We start from the raw sequence: 27,759 nt of genomic DNA, 5'->3' as shown, positions 1-27,759 counted from the left end.
TCTTTTTCTTTTTTACATTTGACTACAGTGGTGGCTCCAATGCAAACCCAAACCCAATAACTAGATGAATAAATGTTGAATAAATGTTTATTTTTTCTTTGTGCCACCCTATTTTTTCATTTTTCTTTTTTTTTTCTGGCCTGCTCTTGCTTCCCTTAGGAAAACCTTCTGGGGCGCCACTATTTGAAGGACATAATGGTAACACAGAAAAACAAAACTGCCTTTCATGTGGTTTTTTAGCACCACCTGGAAGTTTTGATTGCTGCTCATTTGGTGATGTTGTATACTTATTTTTGTTAAGCATGCTATTTATTTAAATCAGGTTTCATCAGAGCACATTCACCTACCCACTTTGAAACCTGTTGTCTGACCTTGATGTTTTATGTGGAACAAAAGACTTTCTGCCTAGCAACCTGGCTCCTTACTCCAGATTGGTGAAAACAGGAGTTTGTTGTCAAAAGTAACACATAGTTGCTACTTCCACAAATCTCAGCTCTTTTGTTGCTGTCGGCCTCAGGGCAGCCTCCCTCTCCAGTTTCATTCCAATGTCATTTTCAGACAAACATAAAGTTAACATATCAATACGACCTGAATTATTCGTACTGCTGATTATTTCAATTCAACAAAAGAGTTTGTTTCTGATACTTTTAAAAATAATGATAATAATTTCTCTTGTGTTTTTGCATATTTTAACCGAATTTTCATATCCTTCTCAATCAGTAGACAGCTTTAAATTGCATTATATTATTCAAACCCTTCCTAAAGTTGCTGACCTGCATTTTGTATTTTTCCACTGATATTTTTTTATTTCTATAAGATCAAACTGTTTAACACTGAAAGGAGTAATTTTTATCATCAACCTTATTTTATTTTCTTCAAAGAACTCTTTCAAATTGTGAGATTACGTTCAGCCACAAGTAGATGTTGGCAAAATACAAATATCACATTACGCATAAACCAGTGGTATTGATAACTTAGGTTCACAATGATTATATGGTATATTTTTGTGCCTTCTTCTGATTGATACATTTGCACAAGCTCCTTTTTGATCTTTGCTCTTACTTTGAACTAAAAGATGTTTTTCAGCAAATGAAAAGACGTCCTGTCGCAGCTGGACTTTAATTGTCCCTCATTAGATCATCTATATTTTAGGGAAAGTGTGCACTGAAGAAAACTAAATGCTGAAATTACATCAACAAGTGCTCCAGCGCATAGTTAGTTTGGGAGTACATACTTATCCTATTACAGTGACGCAGTGTTTTATTATCCTGGAGTTGTGCAGAACTCAACTCCACAAACTGGATTTTTTTTTTACAACACTGGCGTTATTTTACATCTAAATAACTCTGCATTTTATCAGGTGTGTGCAGATCGGTGAGGGCCTCACCCTGAGTTCGGACCGGCTCAGAGATCGGACTGGGGTCGCTGAGGCCGTAGGAGTTGACGGCTCGGACTATAAACAGGTAAACAGTGTTTGGGAAAAGTCCAACAACCGTGTGTCTCTCGTGCTTCACGTGGTCGGCAACGGTTTGCCAGGTGCTGCCCACCGACTGGCTGCGTGAGAGAAAACACCACAAAGGAAAACGGGATTATTAAAACTTGTTTTTAAAATAAAAAAAAAACATTAGCCTTTTCTATTACAGGTAAAAAGAAACTGAATGTGACCAGAATACTAATATGAATCCCTTCGATCCTAATCAGGAGGATGTTTTCCACCCAAAAAAAGAACACACATAATCAAACAGACTCTAATATCCTGGGTTTTTCAGCTTCGGTAATTTATCGTTTCATCTTGATTGACATGGGTTTGAGCACAATGGTTAGTTCTGCCGGTGATAGCACGGACGGATGAAATTGGAAAAGTCAGTGTCAGAAGGAGAGATCTGAAATTCACATCCTGTAAAATTTAGTCACGGCAGTCGTCCCGACAGATAAAAAAAAGAAAAAAAAATCACACACTCGAATCTCCTGAGACTGAGACCGCTCAAAGCAATAAGTCAAGGCGATAGGGTGAATTAGTTCGAGTAAAGATTCTCTTTAGAAATGTCTAACAGAATTTCTTTCTCAATTGTAGGGAATGATTGTTGTACTAGAAAATTATAAAATACATTAGAAAGAGACACTTGAAAAGCTGAGAATGAATAAAGACTTTGAATCCATCACTGAATGAAGCATTATTATGTCGCTGTCATTTTTCTACCCCGTCAAACGTTGGTAACAATCAAAATAATACACATGCAGAAAGATATATGACCAAAATCAATAGAGAAGCTACAAAATGACAGAGAAGGCCAAAATAATAACAAACAATAGCCAGAATATAGAAAAGAATCCTGCGTCATGCAAAATAATCTTAGCAGGTTGTCAGTTAATGCCGTCGGGTTTTCTTAGTTTTGTCATTTGGCTTAGTTAGGTTTGTTGTGTTTAGTGAATTGCAGAAGTGGTTTTCACTTCACCGAAAACAAGACTTAAACAAAAATTGACTTTGTAATTGGACAACTTGAAAGTTGGCCTCTGTCCCTTTAAGAAGCTCCTGCTCTTTCTGAAACTCCGCCTTCATTGTATCATCACAATGCTTTTCATTGCACCATTTACAAACATTCTTACGAGCTTTGGGACGAATAGCAGCTTGCACAATGAGCTCAGGAGATGAGAAGCTCCACCAGGTGTTTGATAAGTCCTGCTGCCGCTAGTCTGGAGGAGCTGAGTGACGGTGGGTTTCTGAGAGGCAGGTTCTGCTTGGCGGAAATAGGCAAAGCTTTGTGAAAACAAGTGCTTAGGCACCCCAAAGATTGCCATGGGAGACTCAAGGGTTTCTCATGCATGAAATAATGAAAGCAACACTCCAGGTATTTTTTTTGATGAGGGAATAACATTATAAAATGATATAAAACTAAAAAACGTCAACTTTCCATAATAACCACCTTTAAGGATTCCATTTTCAGTGATGGCATAATGCAGTCTTGGTTGTGTCACTTAGGAGAAAAAAAAGTCTAATTTGTGTACCAGCTTATAGAAGTACAAGAAATGTTCATGTTCTTCACAACTTTCAAATGATTCTCACACTTATTTAGATCCTTTAAAATGAGCAGCACAATCTTTGCTGGGTTATATCCAGCCCGTCTTTATTCAGCCCAGATAAATATGCTGAAAACTCCAGTTGTTTAGCCAGAAGGTCTCTTTTCAATTTAGCCGGTGAAAAAAAAAAAGAGACAAAATTGATTCATAATTATTCCACCAAAACAACCCTTTAGCCACATTCAGATCGCTAAGACAAAAGGCATAGTTGCTTTCTCTTTGCCTATTCAATCGTAATTTGCCTGAGGGGAAGCAAAAATAATTGTCCATTTGCCTTAACCAGCAGGCAGAAGGAATCGGCATCTTAAAAACTCAAACAAAATGGTACAACTTGACTTGTTTGTTTCTTCAGTGCGCTGACTTTCTCATCATTTCTCAGCAAGAAAGTGAGCAAATATGACTAATTCCCGCACATTCTTTAAGTAGTTCCTACTGAATGAGCAAACGGATGAGTTAAAGAGTTCATCACTGGCTTCTCGAATCTTTGAGATTCTTTTTATCTAAAAAGCACACGGCAGGTCTCAGCTTGCAGACAAAGTTTTATTCTTTCCTTTATTGCAGCAGGTTGACTCATGAAGGAGTCAGTCGAGGAAACGGCAGGTTGGTGCCGTGGAAAGATACAGGTGCTATCAAACAGCGTGGCCCTGTTTCACATTTTTCTCAACTCTGTGGAGAGGAAAATAGTGAGGTAATTACAACAAGCAGGTCATCGCTTTTTTCCCTCCATTCCTTATCAACAGGGGCATTTTTTTCTCACCAAATGTTCTCCGGAGGAGCAGTACTGCCATTTAAAGTGTCCAGCTGAAGGTCTAAAATGGCTTTTAAGTGGCAACAGTGGTTGGTTTCCTATAAAACTCAACCATTTCAACCAACTCCTTGTTTGTGAAATTTGTGAAAATCTCATTAACATTTTTTTTCCTAAGAAGTATCAATGAACTGATCATTTAAAACTTCCCAACTTAATAGAAGAGGCGGCTTTCATGTTATAAAACTGGATTAAAAAAACAAAGAAAAGCAGACAGATATACATCCATTTAAGAAATATTTAATAAAAACAGACATTACTTGTTTTATGCCAAGAAACTAAAGTAATACCCAGACTTTGGAGGTCTTGCAATTTTAATATTAAAAAATACAACAGAAATTTTTGGTTCTTTTTGCATCCATATTGATGAAATCCATCAAATTTTATTCGTAGAGTAAATTTCTAACAATTTCATGTAAACAAAGAGATCCCCAGAGAGAATAGCATTTTTTTGACCCAAATCTATATTTTCTGAAACAGATGTCAGTGATACAGCATTACCTACTTTTGTCTTTGTTATATAGACAACCAAAACAAAAATTTCTGGAAAAGAACGACGTCATAGACCTGCCATGAAAGTTTTATGTGCACTGTACACCCAATATTTCCACTGCAGCATTATAGCGCCACATAAGGGCCTGGCATAGTCACTACAGCACTTTGGGCCATTTCAGTAGTTTCGCGTCTATCGGTCATCTAGAAAACAATACTGTGGTGTGTTTAATAGATTAGTAGAAAAACAGCTTTGAAAGACATGTTTTGTGCAGAAAAGGCTGGAAAAGCAGCAGATGCTTTAACTTGCACATTAAATGTATGATACGTCAAAAATCATATTTTTGACACATCAAAAATGTATGATTACTAGATTACCAGGATTACTATTAAACTAAGACTGAAATGATAAAGACTAAAAAATGTCAGTCAAAACCATGGCTTCAGAATTTTTGTTGGATGTAAATTAAAAAATGATGAGCCATATTTGCATTTTATATAAGACAACAAATGCTGTTGCCTGTAGGCTTTGAGGGAATGCATATCATTTATGTTAGAGTAGAACATATTCAGAATGAGATGGCCTGGATGATGGCCCTATGTGAAGAACTAAAGGGAAACCAGTAGTCATCCCTGATGTACCCCGAAACCTAAAGGCAACTTGTTTTTTCAGAAGCTCCGTGAACTTATTAGTAATGGTTTTCTTCCTGTTAGAGATGTCATTGGTGGAAAAAGCAAATGCAATGAGATCAGAGACGTGGAAAGCCAACAGATAGTCATAAAGTCACCAGCCTCAACCTCTGCAGCTTCAGCCAAGCGACAAGGTTGTCGACACAAAAGTCTCTTTTATTGAAGACTTTGAAAATCTACAAAAATTATACATTTCATCTTCAGATAGGGTTAGGGTTAGTATGTCGCTGTATGAAAATGCATCCACCTATCTACAATTTTCACACCAATATGCTACATTTCCACTGCTATTACTCTCAAGCCTTTGAAGCTTACCTTTGAGGATGCATAATTACTAAGAGCGGGCACAAAGGGTTTGTTTAAGAAGTATGAGCATAAAAAAAATGGAGGAGAGTCCTTGAAACTAACCTGTGGCTGTGAGTGGTGCACCGGAAAATACAGGCGACATCCCAGAAAAACAAGCATTTACAAACCAGTTTCTCTGTGCTGAAGCGTGCAGGAGTAGATGCATTCATCACTAACTGAATCGTTTTTCGATGCCAGGAGAAATGTATGTACGTGTGTGTGTGTGTGTGTGTGTGTGTGTGTGTGTGTGTGTGTGTGTGTGTGTGTGTGTGTGTGTGTGTGTGTGCATGGGTGTGTGTGTGTGCAGGTGTGTGTGTGTGCAGGTGTGTGTGTGTGTGTCCGCACTCTGTATTCTCTGTCTTGCCACTGTAATGAGTGAACTCCCCGGCTTGGCATGCATACCCTCTCTGGATCGCCCCAGGACAGGACAGAGCTGCCAGTCTGACCTCCACAGTAATTGTCTGCTCCTTCATTCCCTCTCTGCCTTTCTGCAGCCCCCCGGTTGGTTGTTAGAGCTGCTTTGGCTTTCCCCAGGACACCGTGGCTAAACACTGGAGCAGCGAGTGTCACACTTCCTTCCCCCCCAACATAACTTAACAGAACTGCTTCCCCCTTAGGCTGAGATGAGTCATTTCCCAAACTCTTAATGGCTCAAAATGAAGGAGACTTCATTATCGCGGAGCAGTAAGTCAGAAAATCGGAGCCGGAAGAAAAAGCGAAGGCTTAACTTGAAGAGACACTAAATCATCTTAAAAAAAAAAAAAATCCAAAAACCAACTGCACGAAAAAATAATTGTTTACTTTTTTGTTGTACACTGCTTGTACTTAGCACTCTTTGCACTGCATTTTCTACACCACTGCACACGGTTTTTACAATGCAAGCAGACTCACCAGGATAATTAATGTCCCCTTGTTTTATCAGCATTGCATTATGAACATAAAGCTCTGAGTGCACAATTAAACCTCACCTCAGAATCTGCATAAAAGTAACAAAAGCCTTGAACGTCCATAACCCTGTCAGCAGATGTAAAGACGAGGGTCTTAAAGTGAGTAGGAAAAGTTTCTTTTGTTCAAAAAGGGCATTAAGTATGAATCAAATTCCAAGAAGAAAACTGTGAAGATAAATCAAATGACAGCAGGTTGTTATGTGGGATGCAAATTGTTTTGATTGTAGGATTTCTACAATTCTGTACAATTCTGTTAGCTATTCTGTCAAACCTAAAGCTACTCTCACGATCACACAACGGTTTCTTTCAAATGAATGACTGCAACAACTGAATCAGCAACGTCTGTGTTTTTCCACCAATAATAAGTCACTGTTATTTTTTCCAATGGAACTGTGAAAAGTATGGTGACGTCTAACATAAGGATGTCCCAATGTCAGTAGACCCAAGTGATTGAACTTTTATGGCCGAGAAAATGTGTCCTCCAGCTTTACAGACTCAAAAAGTAACAGCAAAAAGTCAGAAATAGACTCGTGAGTATTCACAATCTGAAGCTGACATTTTCTTTATGGTGCCAAACCATGTTGTACCCGAGAATAAAGGAAGAGTCAAAACTCAAGACATAAACTTCAACTCTGGCTGTTATTAAATTTTGACACTTCTTTTTATTAAACTATATAATAAGAGGGCAAGATCTTATTGACTGCCAATTGGCAGCAAGGTTTTTACTGATTCTTCTTCAAACATTGTGTCAGTGAGGTATTTTAATTAAGTACTATCAAATCTAAAAGTAGAAATAGCCAAGACTGAACAGAAACAGATTAAAAGCTCATATAACTGCAGGATAGCTTGGAGTTCAGGAATAACCTCCGACGTTAAAAGTCTCGTTTCTACTTTCAAACTCTTACCTAAAGGCCTCGATGACGTAGGAGGTGACAGCGTCTCCGCCTTCATGAGGATTGGACTGCCACGTCAGAGTGACGGTGCTTTTGGTCACCTCGGTAACCACGGGTTTCTGCGGCGGTCCTGGAAGCTGGATGAACTCAGACGCTCTGGATCCTGAAGAGGCTCCTTCCTCTGCGACACAGAGACGTGACGGTGGCTTGGATCATCGGTTTGGCTGAAACCGGTGCGGATTCTCTCGCGTTAAGTCAACAGACGGGGCTCTTAGATGAAGTGTGTGAGTAGTGAGAAAGTGTTTTAGTAAAAGTACCTCTGACAGTCAACATCCCGCTCCAGCTGGATTCCCCCGTGGGACTGGAGGCGACGCACGTGTACATCCCAGAGTCGGTGTCCTGTCAAAGAAAAGCTAAAGTCCATCAGAGAGACCAGCAAGTTTATCCTAATAACTATCTCATTTTAGAGTTTGACTTTTTTTTGATGCTTCAGGTGAAAACGATTAATCGAATTAATTGTAATTAATTGATTGTTGAAAGACTTGTCAACTGATTCAGTAATCGATTAATCATTAACTGGAGAATACAGACTTTTAAAAAGGCCATATGCTAAAAATCCATTACAATCAAAGCATTAAGAAAGATAAAACTGTGCTATATATATATATATATATATATATATATATATATATATATACACCTTTGTCTGTGAAAAAACACCTTTGTCTGTGAAAAGTGGTTAGATGAAATGTCTGAAGAATGTGGCAAATTTTATCCGACTGATCGATTAATTGCCAGAAATACTTGATAGAATAATTGATGATTGAAATAGTTGTTAGTCGCAGCCCAACTTTTAACAAATCGTTTTCATTTTCTTCCCAAGCTGGAATGATTATACAGCATACAACTTCCATTTTGCATACAACAAAAACAGATATGTACAAATACTGTACAAAAAGATTTTTTTCTCTCTCATTCTGACTTCAAATTTGAGTAAACTTTTTCTGTTTCATCTCAATCAGAATTACCAAAATACATGTTGTTTGGTAAATGCCAGAATAACCATTATTATACAATATATTTTGTACTTTCTTTTAGATTCAGAAACATGGCAGAATTTCCTTAAACAATTGTTTTTTCCCCGACTGACGCTACAGCTAATATAACTAGCTATGTTTATTTGGAAGATCCATTCGTGCTCAAGCTTTCACTTCCTGTCTGGTAACATGAGATGTTCCTTTAGTGTTGCCCATATGTTTTTTCTTCATGCTGCCATCTACGTTGTGAAGCGCAGCCGTCCCTCTTGCAGCAAAACGCCCCCACAACACGATGCTGCCACCCTCGTATTTCACAGTTGGGATGGCGTTCTTGGGCTTGCAGGTTTCCCACTTTATCTTCCAAATGTAACAATTATTTTTGGCTTAAATACTCCCATTTCACGCATGTCAGCCCACATGACACGTCTACCAAAACGAAGTCTTTGTCCCTGAGTGCATTGAAAACTGAAACCTTTATGTTGATTTCAGAGTAATGGCTTTGTGTTTTCATAGTGACACTCTCCTACCAGATTCAACAAGCATCTTTATAAGATCTTTTGCTTGCTTATAGTTAATAATTTTTCAAATTGTTGTCAAAACTAGTTTAGTTTTGAATTGGAATTCAAAAGAAATACAAAGATTGTACACCCTAATCTTGTTTTGTTTTGGGGTTTTTTTTTAGAAATGATTGCAGCTTTGCTTTGTATAATCAGGACACACTCAAAAAATAATGGTACAGCAAAATTAAAAGCATGAAATTCAGGAACGGTGATGTGGATTGTTTTTTTTTCCTTAGCAGACCTCTGACAGGAATGGACTAAAGAAATTTCATAAAAATAATTGTTTTAAAGAGAATGCTGCACATCAGACTCTAATTCTGCTATTCTGTAAAAAGTCACAAAAAGATCTGGTTCCAAGCATTTTTTCTTGTCAGGTTTTTATAATTTGTCCATCACAATAAAAACAAAAAAAAAGTATTATTCTGAAACAATTGCTCCCGGTTTTATTTTGCGGATTACCTTTTCTAGTCCGTAATTAGAAGCAGTGTCACAGAAATCAGTGTTTCTTTGTGAAACAAATGGACCATCTCTTCTTAAAAACAACAATTATGCTAATTTCTAGAATCAACATTAAAACTCATTCGTTCCTGTTTTGGAATCGGAAAACAAGCTTTTCCTTAAAACAGATGCTTATTTCATAAGAAAAAAAAAGTGACAATTCCTTGTTTTATAAACCTGTGTTGGCTTATTTGCTTGTTTTTTTAGCCGGTCACTTTGCGCTAAAGGGGTGAGACTCTATCAGAGCAGCAGCCTGTGGAAACAAAGCAGACATGAAACACATCAGAAAGCCCAGCAGAGCTGAGGGCAACTGCGGCGCCGGGTGATAATTCTGGATAGGTATGTGACTGCCAACACGCCGCTCTCTGCATGCACAGGCCAGTGATCCGCTGCTGGGAGAAGCACTGCAGACTCCAGCAGTTTTAGGTGAAGCATCCCTGAATTCACGTAAACACACCCACAGACGTCACCTGACGACCAGAAATGTCGACGTGTTTACAGCTGTCTGTTAGCAACGGATATAATGTGACAAAATGTTTGAAAGAGTTTTAAAAAAAAGGTTATGATTACTTTCGCAAGCTACTAACTTGGGATGGAGAATCGTATTGATTCACATGTGAATATTTCTCGCAGACAGCAGGAAAACCAATTATATTTGGTTTTGCTCTGTTCACCTTCACTCTATAACTTGAGTATACTTACTTTAAATCATTTTTTATTTTGTACCATTTAAATTGCCCTTCTTTGTGACCTATAATACAAATTCAATCAGTTCAAATAACCTTTCAGTCTGGGTTCAAACTCATGCTGCTTTTCCACTATTGACCCAGTAAAGTGGTCCCTTATTTCGCTACAGAAACACAAACACTTACCATATATTTTATGCCTAGTTTCTAGCGTAAATATCTCAGTGTGTTTGAAACTAACTTTCAAGTAACTTTTCAGCAAGAAATAGGAGCCTATTTTAAATAAGTAATTTCATAATATGAATAAAAAAGTTGTAGTTCCACTGGCAGATTGTTTCGCTCATAAGACATTTTTCACAAGAAGAGAAAAAAAATCTACCAGTGGAACTAGTACTTTTTAGTAAATATGAAAGAATTACTGACTCAAAACAAACTCCTATTTCTTGCTGAAAAGTTACTCTTAAGTTATGTTTGTCTTATTTCAAAGTGTACTAAGATATTTACATTAGAAACTAGACAAAAAAATACCTGGTAAGATATTGTGATTGTGCAGTGTTGAATCTTCTGGGTTCACATAATTACTTCAAGTTTATTATTGTACCTACCAAGCACAGCTTGTTATTTTTGGTAGGTAATTATTCCAAGTTTGTGCAGAGGAAGGCAGAGAGAGATTTATAATTAATCATCTGTTTTGCAAACGGGAGCAAGAGGAGTTACGAACTGTTTGAGGTCGTGTTCTACAGGAATACATAAAGGTGTTATCATTTTATAACACATCTTGAATGAAAGAGCCATATTAAAAAAAAAACAAGCAAAGTTTGTAACTTCAAGTTTCAGTTACTGTTTTTTATGACAGATGTAGTTTTATGAACATTTTAAAAGACTAGCACTTTGATGTAGGCTTTCCCGACCACTTACAGTTTTTATTTATTTTTACTGTATTTTTTGTTGTTGAAATTACGTTAATGTTTTTATGTGTGTAGCCGACGCCCAAAATGAAGGATTGTAGCTTCACTGTTGAACAGTGAGATTTATTGGAAGTAAACCCTGAGTTTCACCATAACAACTGAAAACACACACTAAAAATAACGTTCACCACTAAAAATACCACCTTTGATTCAAAACCTATACCCTAGTTATTGATTACAATAAAACAAATTCACAATTTCAATCGATCAACATTAGAAATATCCTTATTTACCAAACAAACAAATCTTGTGTCTCTATCAAGGTGGCTGCTAATAACAAGACACATTTTTATAACGCTGCTGCAACTCGTCCTTTTCTGTCGTTAAGCTGCCATTACAGTGGAAGCTCTCTTATCAAAATAAAAGCATCAAATCAAAAACCAGAAGTCAACCATATATTATACAAAATAAAACGAAGTAAAGGCAATAAGCGCTAAAAAGGGAATAGAAAGAATAAGGAACTTAATTTGGGGTGATTTACATATTGTGTTTGTTTTATTGGACTTCAAATGGAATTTAGCACTTTGCTAAGTGGTATATTTCTGGCAATACTGTATGTTCACTAATATGTGCTGTCCCATTTATAAGATATGCAACTGTGATGAGAAATTATTTTATTCTTTTGGAACGTACAGAATGTGTACTGCACATAAAAAAAAACAACAACAATCTACAATATTCTTTTCAGTCAGTGTAGGAAATAGTAATCGGAGTGCTTTTCTCCTAACTTATTCTCCTCTCTCATTATGAAAAATCACAAATGAAATCCCTTCCCGTTCCTCTCTCCCCGCTCCAGCTTCAGAGCCCCCAACCCTAACCAGCCTGCCTGTTTACATTATGAGCTGTGTGTGTCTTCACACTCGAGCGGCGCTCGTGGCGTTTCTCCGTGTACTGGCCAGGAGCCAGTCTGCTGGAACCACCGTCGGACCATATGAGATCACCCTCCGCAGCGCTGACCTCTGGCTGACAGACAGCTCAGCGTGCGGCAGCAGGTGAACTTTTTTAGATGACTCCAACTACTACTAAAATATTGATGCGCTCGTAGGGGCCATGAGCAGGGTGAATATTTTTAGGCGTTCTCTTTCTCTCTGTCTCTCTCTCTCTCTCTCTCTCTCTCTCTCTCTCCCTGTCTCTCTCTCTCTCTCTCTCTCTCTCTCGTCATCTCCGTTCCCCCATCTTTTTTCTCCCCCCCCTCTCTCGACACCGCACTAATGCATCTCTTCTGTTCCATTGAGCACATTGGCGTGGCACATTCCCCCTGCCTCAGCGGTGCACTGGACCACGGCTTAATGCTCCAACTTCGCTCCCCGCCACTGATGAGAAACAGGGCGGTAGCCGAAGAAGCATTGAGATCTAATTAAAAGCCGGTTTCGATGATTAATCGGCTATCGATTAGTGAAACCAATTCTGTATATTTTCCTTTTTTTTGCATACGCTCCCTGACCTCCAGGTGGGGCATGCGAGACAAAAACGAGGGGCGTGGTGGGGGCTTCTGACTCCTCTTCCATCAACGGAGAACACATTAGCATTAATAAACAAGCGCCTTCATTAGCATCACAATTACACACCGCGTTGGTACATAATTGTGCCGGAGAGATAATGCGGCGCCTTGGTACGGCTGGTCTTTGAAACCCTGCCTCACCTTAATTTTGCCCGGGAAAATAGAGTTTCTGATGGAAATGAGATAAAACCCAGTCACTGGGTGGGCTGCAGGGAGAGGTGACAGCAGGTCACAGATGAGACACTCTATTATTCTTTAGAGTTTTTTTTTTTTTTTTAGCTTCTATCACCGATTTCCTCTCTGTCGAAGATGGGACGGACTTAAAAAGAATCCTTTTCAATCCCCCCTCCCTCCTTTTGAATGAAAGCGACTACTGCACACACACATACGCACACATATATATATACACACCTTTAGATCTGCAATTTGCAGTGTGCCGTTCTCCATCAAGGTCACTCGGGGTTTATTTCCCTGCAGCCTCTCTCCATCTTTCTCCCATGAGATCTTGACTGAGGTGCCTCCAACTAAGCGGCAGTGCAGCTGTGCCATGGCCCCCCGGGACACGGTCTGGTTGGCCGGGCCCTGCCGGATGATCGGTGGGATACGACCCGAAGGCCCTGGCAGTTTAAACGGAGAGGATGAAAAAAATATATATATTTGCCCCCCGCCAAATTTATTCTGTTTGTACTTTTTTTCTTTTATCTCAGCTAAATGTTGAAAATCCTCAACTCCTTTTAGAGTCAAACACAGTTAGCAAACACAAAATGCGGTTTTCAAATAAAGAGCAGAAGAAGAATTCCCAAGATTTTCCCAAATCAAAATGGTTTCATGTGAGTAAAAAAAAAGCCCCCTAAAACTAAAATCTACTTGTGCCCCCTTTGGAGATAACAGCTGCCATCAAACAAGTTAGGGCACTCTCTCTACCTCACTGTGAAGGCATTTTGTCCCACTCCATAATCCGCACTGGAGGGTTTCACAGTACAGCCGGTTTGCATAAGGTTAAGCCACATCATTTTAATTGTCTGTAAGCCCAGAGTTTGACTAAGTCGCAAAAAACGTCCTTTTGTTGAGCTGTTAGAGACGAACTTGCTTGTTCTCTCTGGATTATTGTCCTGCTGCATAACCCAGGTTATCTGTAGCTTAAGGTTGTTTCCTTCAGGGGTTTCTGCTGTAGATTTTGCTCTTTCCTGCATGAACACTGACCTTAACTGAGGCAAGTGAAGTCAGGTGTACTCTAGGGTTTGCTTTGGATCCTATTTTAAACCTCCTGATGAGACACTGATGCCCTCTTTGAGAAACTTTGGTCTGCTGACCAATGCTCAGATGGTTCACCACTCTTCCATGTTTTCTCTATTTGAGGATAGAGTGACTCACTGGAGTTCTGAAGCCTTAAAATGCCTTTGCTAATCTTTTCACACTGCTAGATGTAACTTCATTTCTCACCTATTCCCAAATTTCTTTAAAACAGGGCACTTATGTGTGTTTTCAGCTTTATATGTTTATATGTTTTTATATCTGACAGTCCAGTCGGTTCGATTTTGATCAAAATTTTAGCATTCGTTAAATTTTCAGATGGTGTGGTTCTCTTTCCCACTGCGTTGTGTCAAATGAAACAAACTCTTTGACAAACCTGTTCCTCTCCTCACCTGTGGTGGCACTGCACCAAGTACCACTGAAGGAAACGACACAAAAAAAACCTCCAAGAAAGACTGAGCGCAACTTCACAAAATGTAAAAAGAATGAAGTGGTGTCAAATTTTAGCGGTTGTAGGATTTCTCTTTTGTCGTTGGTAAAACAATATGGGCCATTTCTCCCGCTGGTACTGGACTCATGTTTGTTTTGATTGTATTTACCCACAATGCCCTGTGCTACAGTCCACTTCCTGCTTTTGGAGTGGCTTCCTGTCCATCTAAATTCACAGATGATTTTTTTTTTTCTCCACACAGGCCTAAGTTGGTTGTTTCCACAGTGAATGTAATCTTCATTTGAAAACCAAATTTTGTATCGGCTTGGGTTAACATTAAAATAGTTTGATGATGAGCTTCAACATTTATATGTGACAAAACGCAAAAAGAAAAAAAAAACAGATCTGAGAGCAAACTGTTTATCACAGCACTATATTTTAGTGGTGCTATCTCCATTCTGCAGTGGCATTTAAAGCAGAAAATTAAGGACAAACACATTTAGAAGACTGAGGGAATGTAATTAGAAAGTTGCCAGCTGTAAAATGCGCAAGGGAAAAAAAAACCCTTCAGATGCAAACAGGTAGCGTTTAATGGGCTGCATAAAGAGGACAGAAGAAGGCATAAATCTGCCGTTTACAAGCTGCCTGAAAAAAAACATTAGGTCTAGAATTCATTGCTCATCCCTTATGGGGCCTCCGACTGTGCCCTCGCTCTATGAACCCCCATTGTTGTGCACTTACTAAGTAATTAATGTGTTTACCTTATTAGCTGGTGGTGAAGAGCAAACCTGGCAATATGACCCTGTGGGTCAAAAACGTACCTCCTTCCACCTCCAGCAGAGCCTTGGTCAGCACACTTCCTGCCACGCTGATGGCCTGGCAGACGTAGAAGCCCGAGTCCTCGGGGTGGACGTCCGCGATGATCAGCTCTCCGCTCATGGAAACGGAGTACCGACCAGACTGCGATGGTGGCTGACCGGGAAACAGCAGCATCTGGACACATTGATGCACAGGCCGAATGAGAAAGATTGTGAAGATTTGGTCAATTTAAGACGTTATGAAGTTTATGAAAAAGTCAAAGGAACGGCAGAAGCTGAAAAAATCTCCCTGTTTTTCTCAGTGTATTTAATTGGGATTTAATTAGGATAGATCAACAAAAAATATGCAGAAAGTCAAGGCTCAGTCAGATTTGGTGGAAACAACAAGGATGTTCCCAGTTCTGTTCACAAATATCATCCCCAAAGCATACACCATGCTTCATTGTGGAAATAGTGAATTTAAGGTGATATAAAACATAGTTTTCTGCCTCCTGTAATATTTTGAATGTTACATTTTGCAAAACTTAGAACAGAACTTCCAAACATTTCCATCTCCTACATGCCCAGTAGCAAACTGCAAATACGACCTCTGATGGCTCTCCTCTTGCTCTCTCTTCCATAAGGGTCAGATTGTTTTACTGAAAAACCACCGGTTGCCCCGTCAGCAGATTCCTCCACCTGATCTGCGGCTCCAGATTGATTTAAATCGTGTTCTTTAGTCTCCATTACGCTGTTTGTTCACGAATGTTTTCCAACAAACCTGCACAGAACGGCTGGATTCATGCTAAAAACTAAATTACACTCAAATGAACTATTTAGTAATTTGGTGCTTGTGAAGGCAACTAAAACTTGATTTTATTGTAGGGTCTTACTGTAAAGTGAGCAGAATACAAATGAACGCCACACTTTCCACATTTCTGAGATTCCACGTTTAAAAACACACACAAAAAATGCCTTTTTCATTTCTTGTTTCTTTCTCAACAGATAGAGCCTGATGCATAATAACTGCAGCTTTTGCATCAGTCAAACCTGAACTACATTTTTCTACAGTGAAAATTTTGATTAGCAAAACTTCTCCATCGTGGAAAAGAAAAAGGGAATTTAAAGTTTTATTTCTCTAAAATCTAATGAATTAGCTCTTTTTGTTGCTGGTAAGGTGTAAGGATGGGCTTCGTCGGGGAAAAGTGTCTTTTGTTCTGTTACGTGTGGAGCGTTGTGTGCCTGGTGCAAAAAAAAAAAAAAATTCACTGTAAATCAATGTAATTTATTTCTCTAAAATCTAATGAATTAGCTCTTTTTGTTGCTGGTAAGGTGTAAGGATGGGCTTCGTCGGGGAAAAGTGTCTTTTGTTCTGTTACGTGTGGAGCGTTGTGTGCCTGGTGCAAAAAAAAAAAAAAATTCACTGTAAATCAATGTAATTTTCTTTCCCTTTAACCTTCAAAAAGCCTGACTAGTTTAAAGATTAAGTGGAAGATACGGCTTGAATCTCCCAATTAACTCTTCCTCTCTGTTGTGCACAATACCCACACGGCTGCACGCATTCCCACATAAAACCCTGATAAATAAATCAAATTAAATCGGAGCGAATAACCGGCATGCAAGGTGTTTGTTGACGATGTACCAGATGTCTTGCAGTTCTGTCATCCTGTTTTTTCCGGATGTAAAATGAGGGGGGAAGGGATCCGTTCAGCCGACCACTTTATTCCTCTAAGAGGCTTAGATCTCGATGGATGGACCGAAGTTATAAGGTTACAGATAATCCTCCAAATAGAGTGAAAAAAAACAAACAGCCAAGCACAACCGTAAGCGGAAGCAGGCATGTGTATTCACTAATACTGCGTGGGGACCAAAAAAACGAGCTGTATATGTCTGTGCTTGGAGTCAGAGCAGGTAGCTGCTAATTGAGCAGAGCTGAATTTATAGTCGGGATAATGTGGAAGCAGAGCAGAGTTTGGCTTGAAGGAGCACTTTCAGCACCTGCTAAGCCCTCCTTCAGTCCCCTGCTTTATTCCTCCAACTGCATCCAGATCATATTCCTGCGTAATGGGGGAGAGCAGAGACTATGAGGCTGAAAAAAATGAAGGTTCTCTTAATCCTCAGCTTTCCTGCAGGAATCTCAGGTTTAGTGCCAACACAGGCATGGAAATGATAATAATCCCCTCTGCCTCGACCACGATCCCCATTCTAGGCCCAAAGCATGATGCTACCTCCACCAGGCTTAAGTTTGGGCATTATTATTTATGTGCTGTATTGTTTTGTGAGCCACACCTGCCTCTCAAAATGGCAGCCAAAAGTGAAACTTTGGTTTCATTAGACGATGATGTGTTTCACTTAGTGATGAAGTTCCTGAAACAAATGGGTTATTCTAGTTTTTTCCTAAAAGATTTCAGTTTGTTTCCATTAAGTTGTACAGATTATGCCACAGTAAGGATGACAAAAAAAAAAGTTTGCAATGACAAATCTTCGTCTTGAATTGGAAAAACCTTTTATATCCTTTGTGTAAGCTGTATTTTTCAGTAGGTTATCTCTGCATGTGTAAAAATGTGTGCAACATTTGTCTTGAAAATGTGTTTTGAAGAGTGTGGGCAACTCAGAAAAAAAGGTGTCAAGATGAAATCCCAAAAAAAAAAAAAAAAAATCTGCACATGTTGGGTTGAGTCATTCTCGCCTTTGAAAGGGAGGTGTGAAACTCTGTTTGTTGATATGACAAACAATAAAGAGCTTGTAAAACTGTTCAAACAGCTAACACCAACATGTAAAAAACGACTGCAAACTTTCCACTCACAAACATCTTATTCTCCGATCCAACCTCTTACCTGGCTGCCCTCTTTCTGCCAGAAGATGGCAGGTGGAGGGTTTCCTGTGGTGCCACATTGGAAGGTTATGCTCCTCCCTTGGGCGGCAATCTGGTCTCTGGGCTTTGCAGTAATCTGAGGCGGCACTGGAAGGAAAGGAATACACGAAGGCTTATTAAGAGCCTTAGTTGATAGAGGGAAAAAAAATAGCTTTTTCTGATAGCATCCTGGTGGATTAGCATTCACAAGATGCACATTTGTGTTTCTCGATTGGCCTGTCAGGGTAACGAATTTTGATGGACGATAATTTGTCCCAGAAATTATTGTGATAAGCGATAATATTGTCATGTAGAGACCATTTTCAACTAATATAATAAAAATAAGTAATAGTAACAGCATTAATGCAACTACATCCACTCAAACATTGAAAAAAACTTTGTAATTTCTAAACAAACACTTAACAAAATGGCAGCTTTTCAACTGGGTTAAAGGGGAGTGTCTCTTAAACAACTGTTGTCCAAATGGAAATTATTGCGCTCATTTTAATTTATTGTGTAATTAATTGATTCAATGATTACTGTGACAGGGTTATGTATTGATAAAGTGATATGGTGACACACTGTTTTCAATAAACCACTCTTTGGTTTTGTTTTTTTTGGCCTTGAAAAGACAGACTGCTCCCTCCAGAAGGAAAGAAGTCCAATTATCTTGATGTCTTCTTCATGACTGATGGTAGGATGGATTGCAAGATGGATAAATGGATCGGGGGGCTTCGTCTGTCTGTAGTGGTAAACAGAAAACCGAGCCAAAAAGGCAGAGCACTCGAGCTAGCACTCTATCTGGAGATAGAGATCACAAGTGAAAAGACTTGATCCGAAATGCTATTGGCTGAAATTGGCTTTTTTCATAGACTCAGTCTGGGAGATTGGAAAGGATTCCTGTCACGGTGGAAAAGCTGAGCTGCTGCTCCTTTGCCTCAAAAAGTCAACTAGGCGGTTCAAGCAGGTGATGAGTGTCTCTCCTGAATGCTCAGGTTTAAACCTCATCTCACCTGGTCCAGGACAAAGAAGCCCGTCCGATCTCCAATCAACCACACGTTGCCAGTAGCGGTTTCTGATATGGGCAAAGTGGGCAGATGCCCAGGGCAGCTTCTCCTTTAGAGCGGCCATAATAGTAATCCGTTTTGCAGTTAGATCTGTAGCCTATTTCTTGCTTGAAAAGTAATTATTTCACAAAGTGTAGGACTTTTTTTATAACAGTTGTGCAAATTGATTTGTGTTTTTTAAGTAAAGTGGTGCAAAACGTGTTTCTAAAAATCAATGTAGATGTTAATTGACAGTTATGTAGTGAAATGTGTCTTGATCAAAATGCAACACATAATTATATCAATGTTTGACTCATGGTGCGGATTATGTATTGTGTATTATCCGCAATTATGCGGATGATACACAGCTCTACATCACGATGTCACCAGGTGACTCTGAACCCATCCAATCACTGAATAGATGCTTAATGTTTTTATATTTTTTGTTTTTATTTGTTTTAATCTTTTTCAAAATCTTTTTCTCTTTCTCACTGTTTATTCCTGTTTTTAATTTAATTATGTAAAGCACTTTGAAATGCCTTGCTGCTGAAATGTGCTATACAAATAAAATTTGATTGATTGATGGTGCAGTTTACTTTAATTACATTTATTTTCTACAGTATTGTATACTTTTGACAGCACTGAATATGGTAATTTGTCCCCTGCTATGTGTGTTTATTGTATTTTGTTACTCTTGTTTCTCCAACATTTTTCAAATAAAATATACATTTTATTAATTTATTGGCCCAGGGCCCCAAACAAGCTCGGACCGCCCCTGTACGTCGCCCCTCTGTTTGCTGAGCTTCACTGGCTGCCACTAATTCAAGTCACCAACGTTGGCCTAAAAAGTTCCCCTCACTGTCATTATATCATAAATGTTTATTTGATGGGATTTTAGTTTTATTTGAAAGCGTTGGGTCTGAAAGCCGATTTACATAAACGTAAAGGATTAAAAATGGCTGCAAACGTATTAAGTCCCTCTCCATCACAGCTGTTTACTCTGATGTTAATCGATAAAACCCTCATTAGCTCTTAACAAGCTGAATGGAAGGATCTCTTTACCCTTCTGAGCCGGTTTTGATCTATCTCCACTCTCTCATCTGTCTCTGATCATTAATGAGAGAAATCACCTCAAGCTGAACTGAAGAAAAACAAACGTGAGGAAAAAATAAAACCCTGACACGCAGCAGATCGACGCTGCACAAACCGCCACCATCCTCGTGACATTTTCTTTCTGGCTTATTTTTGGAAAAGGTCTCAAAAAGCTCTCATTCTCCATCTGAGGTCGGTTCGCTGCATTATCCACGACGTCATCGCGTCCTCCCAGGATTCGCACTGACCGCTGCCCACTACATCCAGCTGGATTGATTGGCTCACAATTCCCACAGAACATGGAGCTTCTCCAGCCTGGATCCATCTGCTCTACGGTGTCTCTGCATCATGCATGTGAGCACAAACACAGAGTTGCCCATCTGCAATACCGAGGGGAAAAAAAACTCATCGACTAACTTTAGTTTCTGCTGGAATTACATAAGCAACACTGGTCCAATAACATCATCCTGACAAAATGAATAAACTATGTACTGACTTAAAGCTGCAGAATGTAGCTTTTCTGAACTTGCTATGAGGAAGAAGCTGCACTGTAGCAGAGAGCAGGAGGGAGGGTGTGAGCAGCACCTTTAAAAGCATGATTGACATCGCTAAGACCCTCCTCCTGGCTCTGATTGGTTGTTTCTAACCAAACATGTATTTCTGCAGATGGCAGTAGAATCACAAAGAGAAGGCAGAGTAGCTTGAATTTTGTCTCATGTTATACTAATGCATAGTGACAGTTTTAACAAATATGTAAAAAAGAATTAAATAAAAAATATATATATAGCAAGAGTTATATCTATCTATCTATCTATCTATCTATCTATCTATCTATCTATCTATCTATCTATCTATCTATCTATCTATCTATCTATCTATCTATCTATCTATCTATCTATCTATCTATCTATCTATCTATCTATATATATATGTATATATATATATATATATATATATAATAGAGATGTGCCAATTAGGTTTTTTCCTGCTGATTCCGATCACCCATGAGAGCCAATCACCGATACCGATCACATAATTATTATTTTTTTAATCATAAACACTACCGGTTACATTATGTGGAAAAAGGAACCATGAATTCACCTTAATTTAGACAAAAACTTGTTTTTAATAACTTTTTCCAAGAAAAAAACAAAACAGTCATTGTGCAAATTGTACTGCTATCGATTCGGTAATACTATCTTCAACAGACTGAAAACATATGAAGGCTCTGAAGAGGCTAAATTAGCGGTTCTCAACGTGGGCGGTACCGCCCCCCAGGGGGCGTTCAGAGGACGGCAGGGGGCACTGGCGGACATTTTTACAAAAGGGGGGCGCAGGGATGCCTTTGGGGGGCGTTTGGTCGAAGGTAAACTTTACACCTTAAATCCACAACAATACCAGTTTAGACTTTGAGCAACTTGGTAAAACTGTATTATGTGACATTAAATCATGCTTGGCTGCAACTGTATCGATGGCGGCTCTTCTTCTATTCAGTGATAGCTTCATGGCGCAGCTCTGCTCCGCATCAGTTCAGCTTTACACCGGCTGATGACGCTGCTGTGATTCACTTTGCCTGGTATTTTTGTACATATGTTTTGGCAGTTCTGTGATCATGTCAAAGCAGCAACTTATATTAAAAAGTATTTTATTGTCCGTTTGAAAGCTGCATGCTTCCATGGAAGGACAACAGAAAATCGGTAAACATGTAATTACTAAAATCACGATACCCTGACTTTGTATCCCTCTTAAAAATGAACCCATTTAAATAAAGAAATCCCTCCATGGGTGATACCACGATAGAGAGTGTTCATTTTATAGCGTTAACACCGGTGCTGTAAGTGGTCCGACATGAAACGGGGGTGATAGAACAACGGTACCACAGCACTTTTAAATTTCAATAATTAGAATACCGAAATTGTTTCCGTTGTTTTAAAAGGTTTATGTCAGTCTGCCTTTTCACCATCGGTATGTTTCCCGACCGCCCTGCACCTTAGGGAGTTAAAAACAAAAAAACAAAAAAAAAAAACGACCCGCACAATGCGCAAAATTCTGAAACAGGAGAAGCGGGCAAAACGGAGCGAAGAACTAGATGTGAATTATGGCATAAAAACAGAGAATCCGACGCTGAACAGTGAAAAATCAACACATGATGTGAAACACATGACGATTAGGCGGCGCAGCAGGTGATGAGTTAAAATTACTGGTGATCAATAAACGATAAACTAAATCTAACAGGAAAGAAACTAAAGTGGACATAGCAATAAACCAAGAGAGGATAATATTAATCAAATGAAACTAAATGGAAATGGATGTAGAACAAAATGCAAGAATAAACTAAGAAACTAAAGTAAATACGGAGGAATAAACTGGTATGGCAAGACCTTTCGAGCAATAATTAATACAGAGACTGCATGGCAAGAATAAACAGACACTATTTCCAGATAAAAGGTAAAATAATATTGTTGAAGTGCCATGGGCAGGAGCGCAACTACACATTATTCAGGTGGATGCGAAAACATAAATCGTCGCCCCCCCCCCAAGGAGGAGCGTAGAAACATACGCTCGCCTCCCCCCCCCAACCCCCCTCCTTCAGACGCCGATACGTTTAGGGTAAAACTCGCTACATTTCCCCCGTTATGTGCGCGAGGTGAAGGAGCGTAAGGCACGCTGAAGTGTACGGGAAAACATAATCGGTGCGGCGATTCAAAACATCTACAATAATGATAGTAACATTAATAATAAAATAATTGTCAGCGAAGTAGCCTACACATTTTTTGGTGGGGGGCGGTGAGGGACCTGGATTAGGGCTAGGGGGGCGCTGGCCCGAAAAAGGTTGAGAAACACTGGGCTAAATAATGCAAAGAGTCAAAATAAGTCAGTCAAAAGAATGTGACATTTGTCATCAACAGAATTAGATTTATCCTGTTCCACTTACATGCATAGTTCTGTAAATTCACACTTATCAAGATAGTTCACAAACTTAACAATAAGCCCTAAACTTTGTCAATTAAATTGACACAGGTAGCCAAAACTTGCCCTCAATGATTAATCAAGAAGGACAAAAAAATGCTGAGAGAAGTTAGCCAGTGACTGGACTCGACCAATTTGGGCCAAACCACATTATTAAGCACTATCAGGTCACGGGGGCTTAAGTAATATGACTCAAAGTTAGTTGTTTTCAGTGTCAGTAAGGCATTTACCACAAAGTAAAAAAGAAAACAGATATATGTGTGAGCTGATTAAAAGGCAAACTGTATTTTCTCTAACCTTTACCAGACTCTCAGCAGATGAGAATGAAGGCTGAACGCATTGCAGTAAAGCTGCTCTGTTTTATTTCTTTTACATTTCCACCTCATTCACTCATGGACCATTTTATCTCAGAGTTAAGGTAAATATCGGCATTCTGCAGGGAATACACATGCAGAGGCTGATGTTTTAGTAACGCTAGATGGGCCAACTGTGCTAATCACTAACAAAAGCAAGCGAAAGGCTGTGAACTCTAGCAAACATTTTCTCTTCGTATAATAAGAGTAAAACCTGATTTACAGCAGCTGCTCTCTCTCACAAGCACACACATAGTGCGAAACCTGCGCCTCCAATAGGTCAGCTATGAATATTTGTGGCAGGAAGGTTAGAAAAAACATTCTGAATTTTGTTCTGACAGCTTTTCTTACCATAAAGGTCTTAAAGACAAATCAGACTACAGATGATTGCGAGGTTTTTTTTTGTTTTGTTTTTGTTAGAGCCATCAAAACACTTTCAACCTGAAAATTTTGAATTCTGATTAAAATCCCAATGTATGCAACAAATATCAACGCCAGATGCACATCTAATCACAGGACCAACACAGATACACACGGTGGAATGAATGATGATTCCTGCTGGGACGCAGCAGAGTTGATCAGAGAGCCACTGGGCGATCTGTTAATGGCTTTTCTAGTTAATTTAGAACAGAATAAATAAATGCATGTTGTAAACTTTAACTCCTGCAGGTTCAGCTAAAGGAACAGTAGCTCTTACTCCTTTTGCTTCACTCAGCCGTGTTGAACATTTTCATACTATTTAAGATTCTCAATTTAGTCCTCTGCGCGTTTTAATTTGTATTTTCTTCACTCGGATAGTGTTTTTCTCATTATCGCCGCAGGGCATTATAGGACACTGCCTCGCTATTGTGTTGTTTAGTTTTGAGACAGACTAGGGGGATTAAATCACTTCCTTTCCCCACTGTAGATCTGAGGGGTTCACCGAGATGCCACCTTGCTTTTCCCTGACTGCAGTCAAGTCAAAGGATTCAAAACAACAAACTATTGGAAAAGTAGAAAAATGAATCCTACGTAATGATGACGAGGGGGCACGAAAATCAATCTATGCAGCGTTCGTCGCTCATGATTTTTGTTTGTTTTGTTTATGCTTTGTCACGTTACAATCAAAGACATCCATGAACGAGACAATATAAATAACTGCAAATTTGCAAAGTGGGATGAAAGGAAGTCATCTATCCATCCTCCATTTTCTACATCCAGTTAATTCATGAAGTGTTGTGGGCGCCTATCTCCAGCTGTCAGCAGGAGCCTGGATTAAAAAAAAAAAAAGACTTTCCAAAATGTTTGCGTTCTTCAAGATAAAATCCAGGGCAACAAACTGCTTTCAGAGCTAACATTATTAGTCAGTAGAGTCTACCTGAGCGAAATTTAAACACAGCTGTTCTTTGAAGCCCTCAGACATCTGCTGGAGAGAATCAGTAAAAAAAAAAAAAGAAACATAATGAAAAGGAACAAATCACACAGGTCAGGAATAAAGATGTGCAGGAGTTTAAAGCAAGATTAAGTTATAACGGAGCTTTAAACGTCTTACAGATTCAGTTCATGATGAGGTTGGGCAAAGAGGGAATTATTCAGAGAAGCAGCCAAGAGACGCACGGTGACTCTGGATGAGCTGCAGAGATCCACAGCTAGTGTTGGAGAATCTGTCACCACGGTAACAGTCAAATTCACAAATTTGTCCTAAAAGAAAGCCTTTGTTGAAGAAAAGCCTTAAAGCTGCAGTAACTTTCATAAAGAATATGTTTTACATTTTTGTTGAAACAGTCACTTTGTCACAACAATAAGAGAATAATGATATGTGAAAAAAGATCGTTATGAATTTTGATGCTTTGTTGTATTTGTGTAGTTGAAGGTCTAAATAAAATCTGATCTAAATAATAATAAAAAAAAACACTGAGGTCCTCTGCCTCCTCTAAGTGGTCCTGCTGTCATCTGCAGAAATAAACCAATCAAGAGCCAGGAGGAGGGATTTGGTGCCATCAAACATGCTTGTGTATGTGCTGCCAAACTGCTAATGGCGGAGAAACAAATTGCCATTGTAGAAAAACTTTATCCGCCGTCGGTAGCTATGCCAACTAGCCTGAGAATTCACAGGCTGGGGGCAGCAGCACATACACAAGGATGATTGACTGTGCTAAATCCCTCCTCCTGGCTCTTGATTGGTTTATTTCTGCAGATGGCAGCAGGACCACTTTTATTTTTATTTAGATCAGATTTAACTTAGAACTTCAACTGTACAACCAATCAGAGCCTCCTCCAGGCTCTGATTGGTTGTATCTCTCTGAGCAGTGTATTTCTGCAGGGAGGAGGCAAAAGGAGCTTGATTTTTTTCACAGATTATCTGTGTAAAAACTCAAGGTTGTCTCATGTTAAGCTATCAGCATGGTGACTGTTTCATATAAAAAAAACAACATATATTTTAAAATATTTGTTATAGGTTACATACTGCAGCAGCGAGGGGGAAAAAACCTGCTAGAGGCCACAGAAGACATGAGGCGTTTAAGGTCGTGGCCGTTACGCAAAAAATTTGACAACGTTCCAGAACACAATTACTTCTGCCCCACACTTTAAAAGTTTGTTTTTTTTCTTTTGAGAATTGATTTATAAGCTTCTTTATTCTTTCTGTCACCCAAAAGCAGCTTTAATTTCCTTTTAAGGGGAAGCTCATGTTGCTTATATTTTAAATCCCGCATGCTTATCTATCCTAGTTTAAAGCAAAACCACATCAAAGTAAAGCCATGTCATTATTTAACTCTGAGACATGGGGTGAGTTCTGATTAAAACACTTTTTAGCTCCACTTTCTGCTGCTTGTAGCTGCAACCCAAGGCAGGATTTGCATGGTGTCACATTATCCTGACACACTGCCTTGGACATGGCAGATGTGTGTAGAAGGAGTCCTTAATCTGGTGTTACACAGTCTGGGGCTTCCTTATGCCTTACTGCAGCAACAGACATGCTGTCAATGTGTCAGCACCTAATGGAGGGACTTATTTACACCATTAGGCACTGATTGTTGCTTTTAAAAACCATTAGGAATAACAGATAGAAAATAACCTAAATTACCGAGAGACACGAATGTCGTTTTATTTTGTTTTTTTTCTATCTTAGATAAGAATTAGATCTTGTGGAATGAGCGAAGTGGAATGATGATAGGGCTTGAAAAATGATGGGCGGAGGGGAAAAAAATAGAAAACTAATGAAATGGATGAAACACTGAGCCAGAAAATAAAACGCATGGAAAAGTGTTTACAAAAAAAAAAGAGCAAGAAAGAAGGTTGAACAGAAAACTGTTGGGTTTGGATTTCATTCGCCGTGATAAAGGCATTAGTGAATGAAGTCATCGCAGACTGTTCAAACCAAGACGCATGACGAGTGTGTGGGGAGAGAAAGGGCACTGAGAGTTAGGTGGAGAGAGAGGGGAGATAAGGAGACAGGAGGAGGAGGAGGAGGAGGAGAGAGAGAGAGAGAGAGAGAGAGAGAGAGAGAGAGAGAGAGAGAGAGAGAGAGAGAGAGAGAGAAAGGGAGAGTCATGTCTTATTAATACTGTGACTGCTCTCTGGCAGTGAGTGAAAGTACACATCCATCAAACATCTGTCAAACAGCGTAATCCATACGGTTTAACATAAGCTGCTGGCACCACCGTCGGACCCACACAGATGCTCCCGTCTGAAAACACAGCAATCATTGGACAAAAAAAAAAAAAGAAAAGAAAACAGCAGCGGGATTTATATTAATACAGCCGTCGCGTGACCTCACAGGCACCGGGAGCTCCTTTAGCGCATACTCAAGTACGGGTCCGCGTGCGGCTCTTATTCGGCATGCGCGGCGCGTGTTCTCACCGTGGACCTGCAGCATGGCCGAGGCCTCCGTCTTGCCCACGCTGTTCTCAGATGTGCAGGTGTACGTCCCTTCATCCTGCTCCTTCACGCGGAACAAACGCAGGTTGTTGCCATTGCGGATTTCAAACCTGGGAACGAAGCGAGGCGAGACACAGAAAGGGTGGACACACACATACACAAAAAGAAAGAAATAAATAAAAAATTCTAACTGCACAAAGTGAAAAAAGCAATCTCCTGGTAGGACAAGATAAGATTCACCCCCTCCATGTCACTCAATCTGAAGCCATGATTTTCTTTTCTTTTTTTTTTTTTTGGAGGAATTTTCTGGAAACAAATAAAATGTCCGGAAAAAGGTGATAAACCAAATAAAAAAAACCAGACTGAATCAGGCTTTATGATTAAAACAATTGCAATTGTGCTCAAATATACATTTAAATATCTGGCAATCAATGTCAATACAGAGCAGGCAGTGAGTAAATTAGGTCTATTTAGCACATTTAGAGAAATGATTTCAAATAGAATGAAATTAGAGTGAATATAATATGATGTAATACCCATACAAAACTAAAGATGCCATAGGTTTTTCTTTTTCTTCAGTGATGAACATTGGAATATTTTAGATG

The 27,759-nt window shown here is 39.3% G+C and overlaps 1 protein-coding gene across 2 annotated transcripts in view; it reads right to left on the bottom strand.

Annotated features, from left to right (window-relative positions):
- LOC103474211 (roundabout homolog 2) overlaps positions 1-27,759 on the bottom strand; it is a 100,505-nt gene that overhangs the window by 31,801 nt on the left and 40,945 nt on the right. For both annotated transcript variants that reach the window (XM_008425015.3, XM_008425016.3), the window contains exons 7-13: positions 27,137-27,264; positions 17,819-17,943; positions 15,006-15,177; positions 12,912-13,117; positions 7,568-7,649; positions 7,263-7,431; positions 1,388-1,554 (exon numbers count right to left, since the gene is read on the bottom strand). In XM_008425015.3, the coding sequence (XP_008423237.1) occupies positions 1,388-1,554; positions 7,263-7,431; positions 7,568-7,649; positions 12,912-13,117; positions 15,006-15,177; positions 17,819-17,943; positions 27,137-27,264 (1,049 nt within the window). The remainder of the gene's footprint in view (positions 1-1,387; positions 1,555-7,262; positions 7,432-7,567; positions 7,650-12,911; positions 13,118-15,005; positions 15,178-17,818; positions 17,944-27,136; positions 27,265-27,759) is intronic.

This window comes from Poecilia reticulata, chromosome 13 (genome assembly GCF_904066995.2).
Source record: "Poecilia reticulata chromosome 13, P_reticulata-male-v2, whole genome shotgun sequence".
In the NCBI taxonomy this organism is placed as follows: Eukaryota; Metazoa; Chordata; class Actinopteri; order Cyprinodontiformes; family Poeciliidae; genus Poecilia; species Poecilia reticulata.
This window is presented reverse-complemented; position numbering and strand designations above follow the sequence as displayed.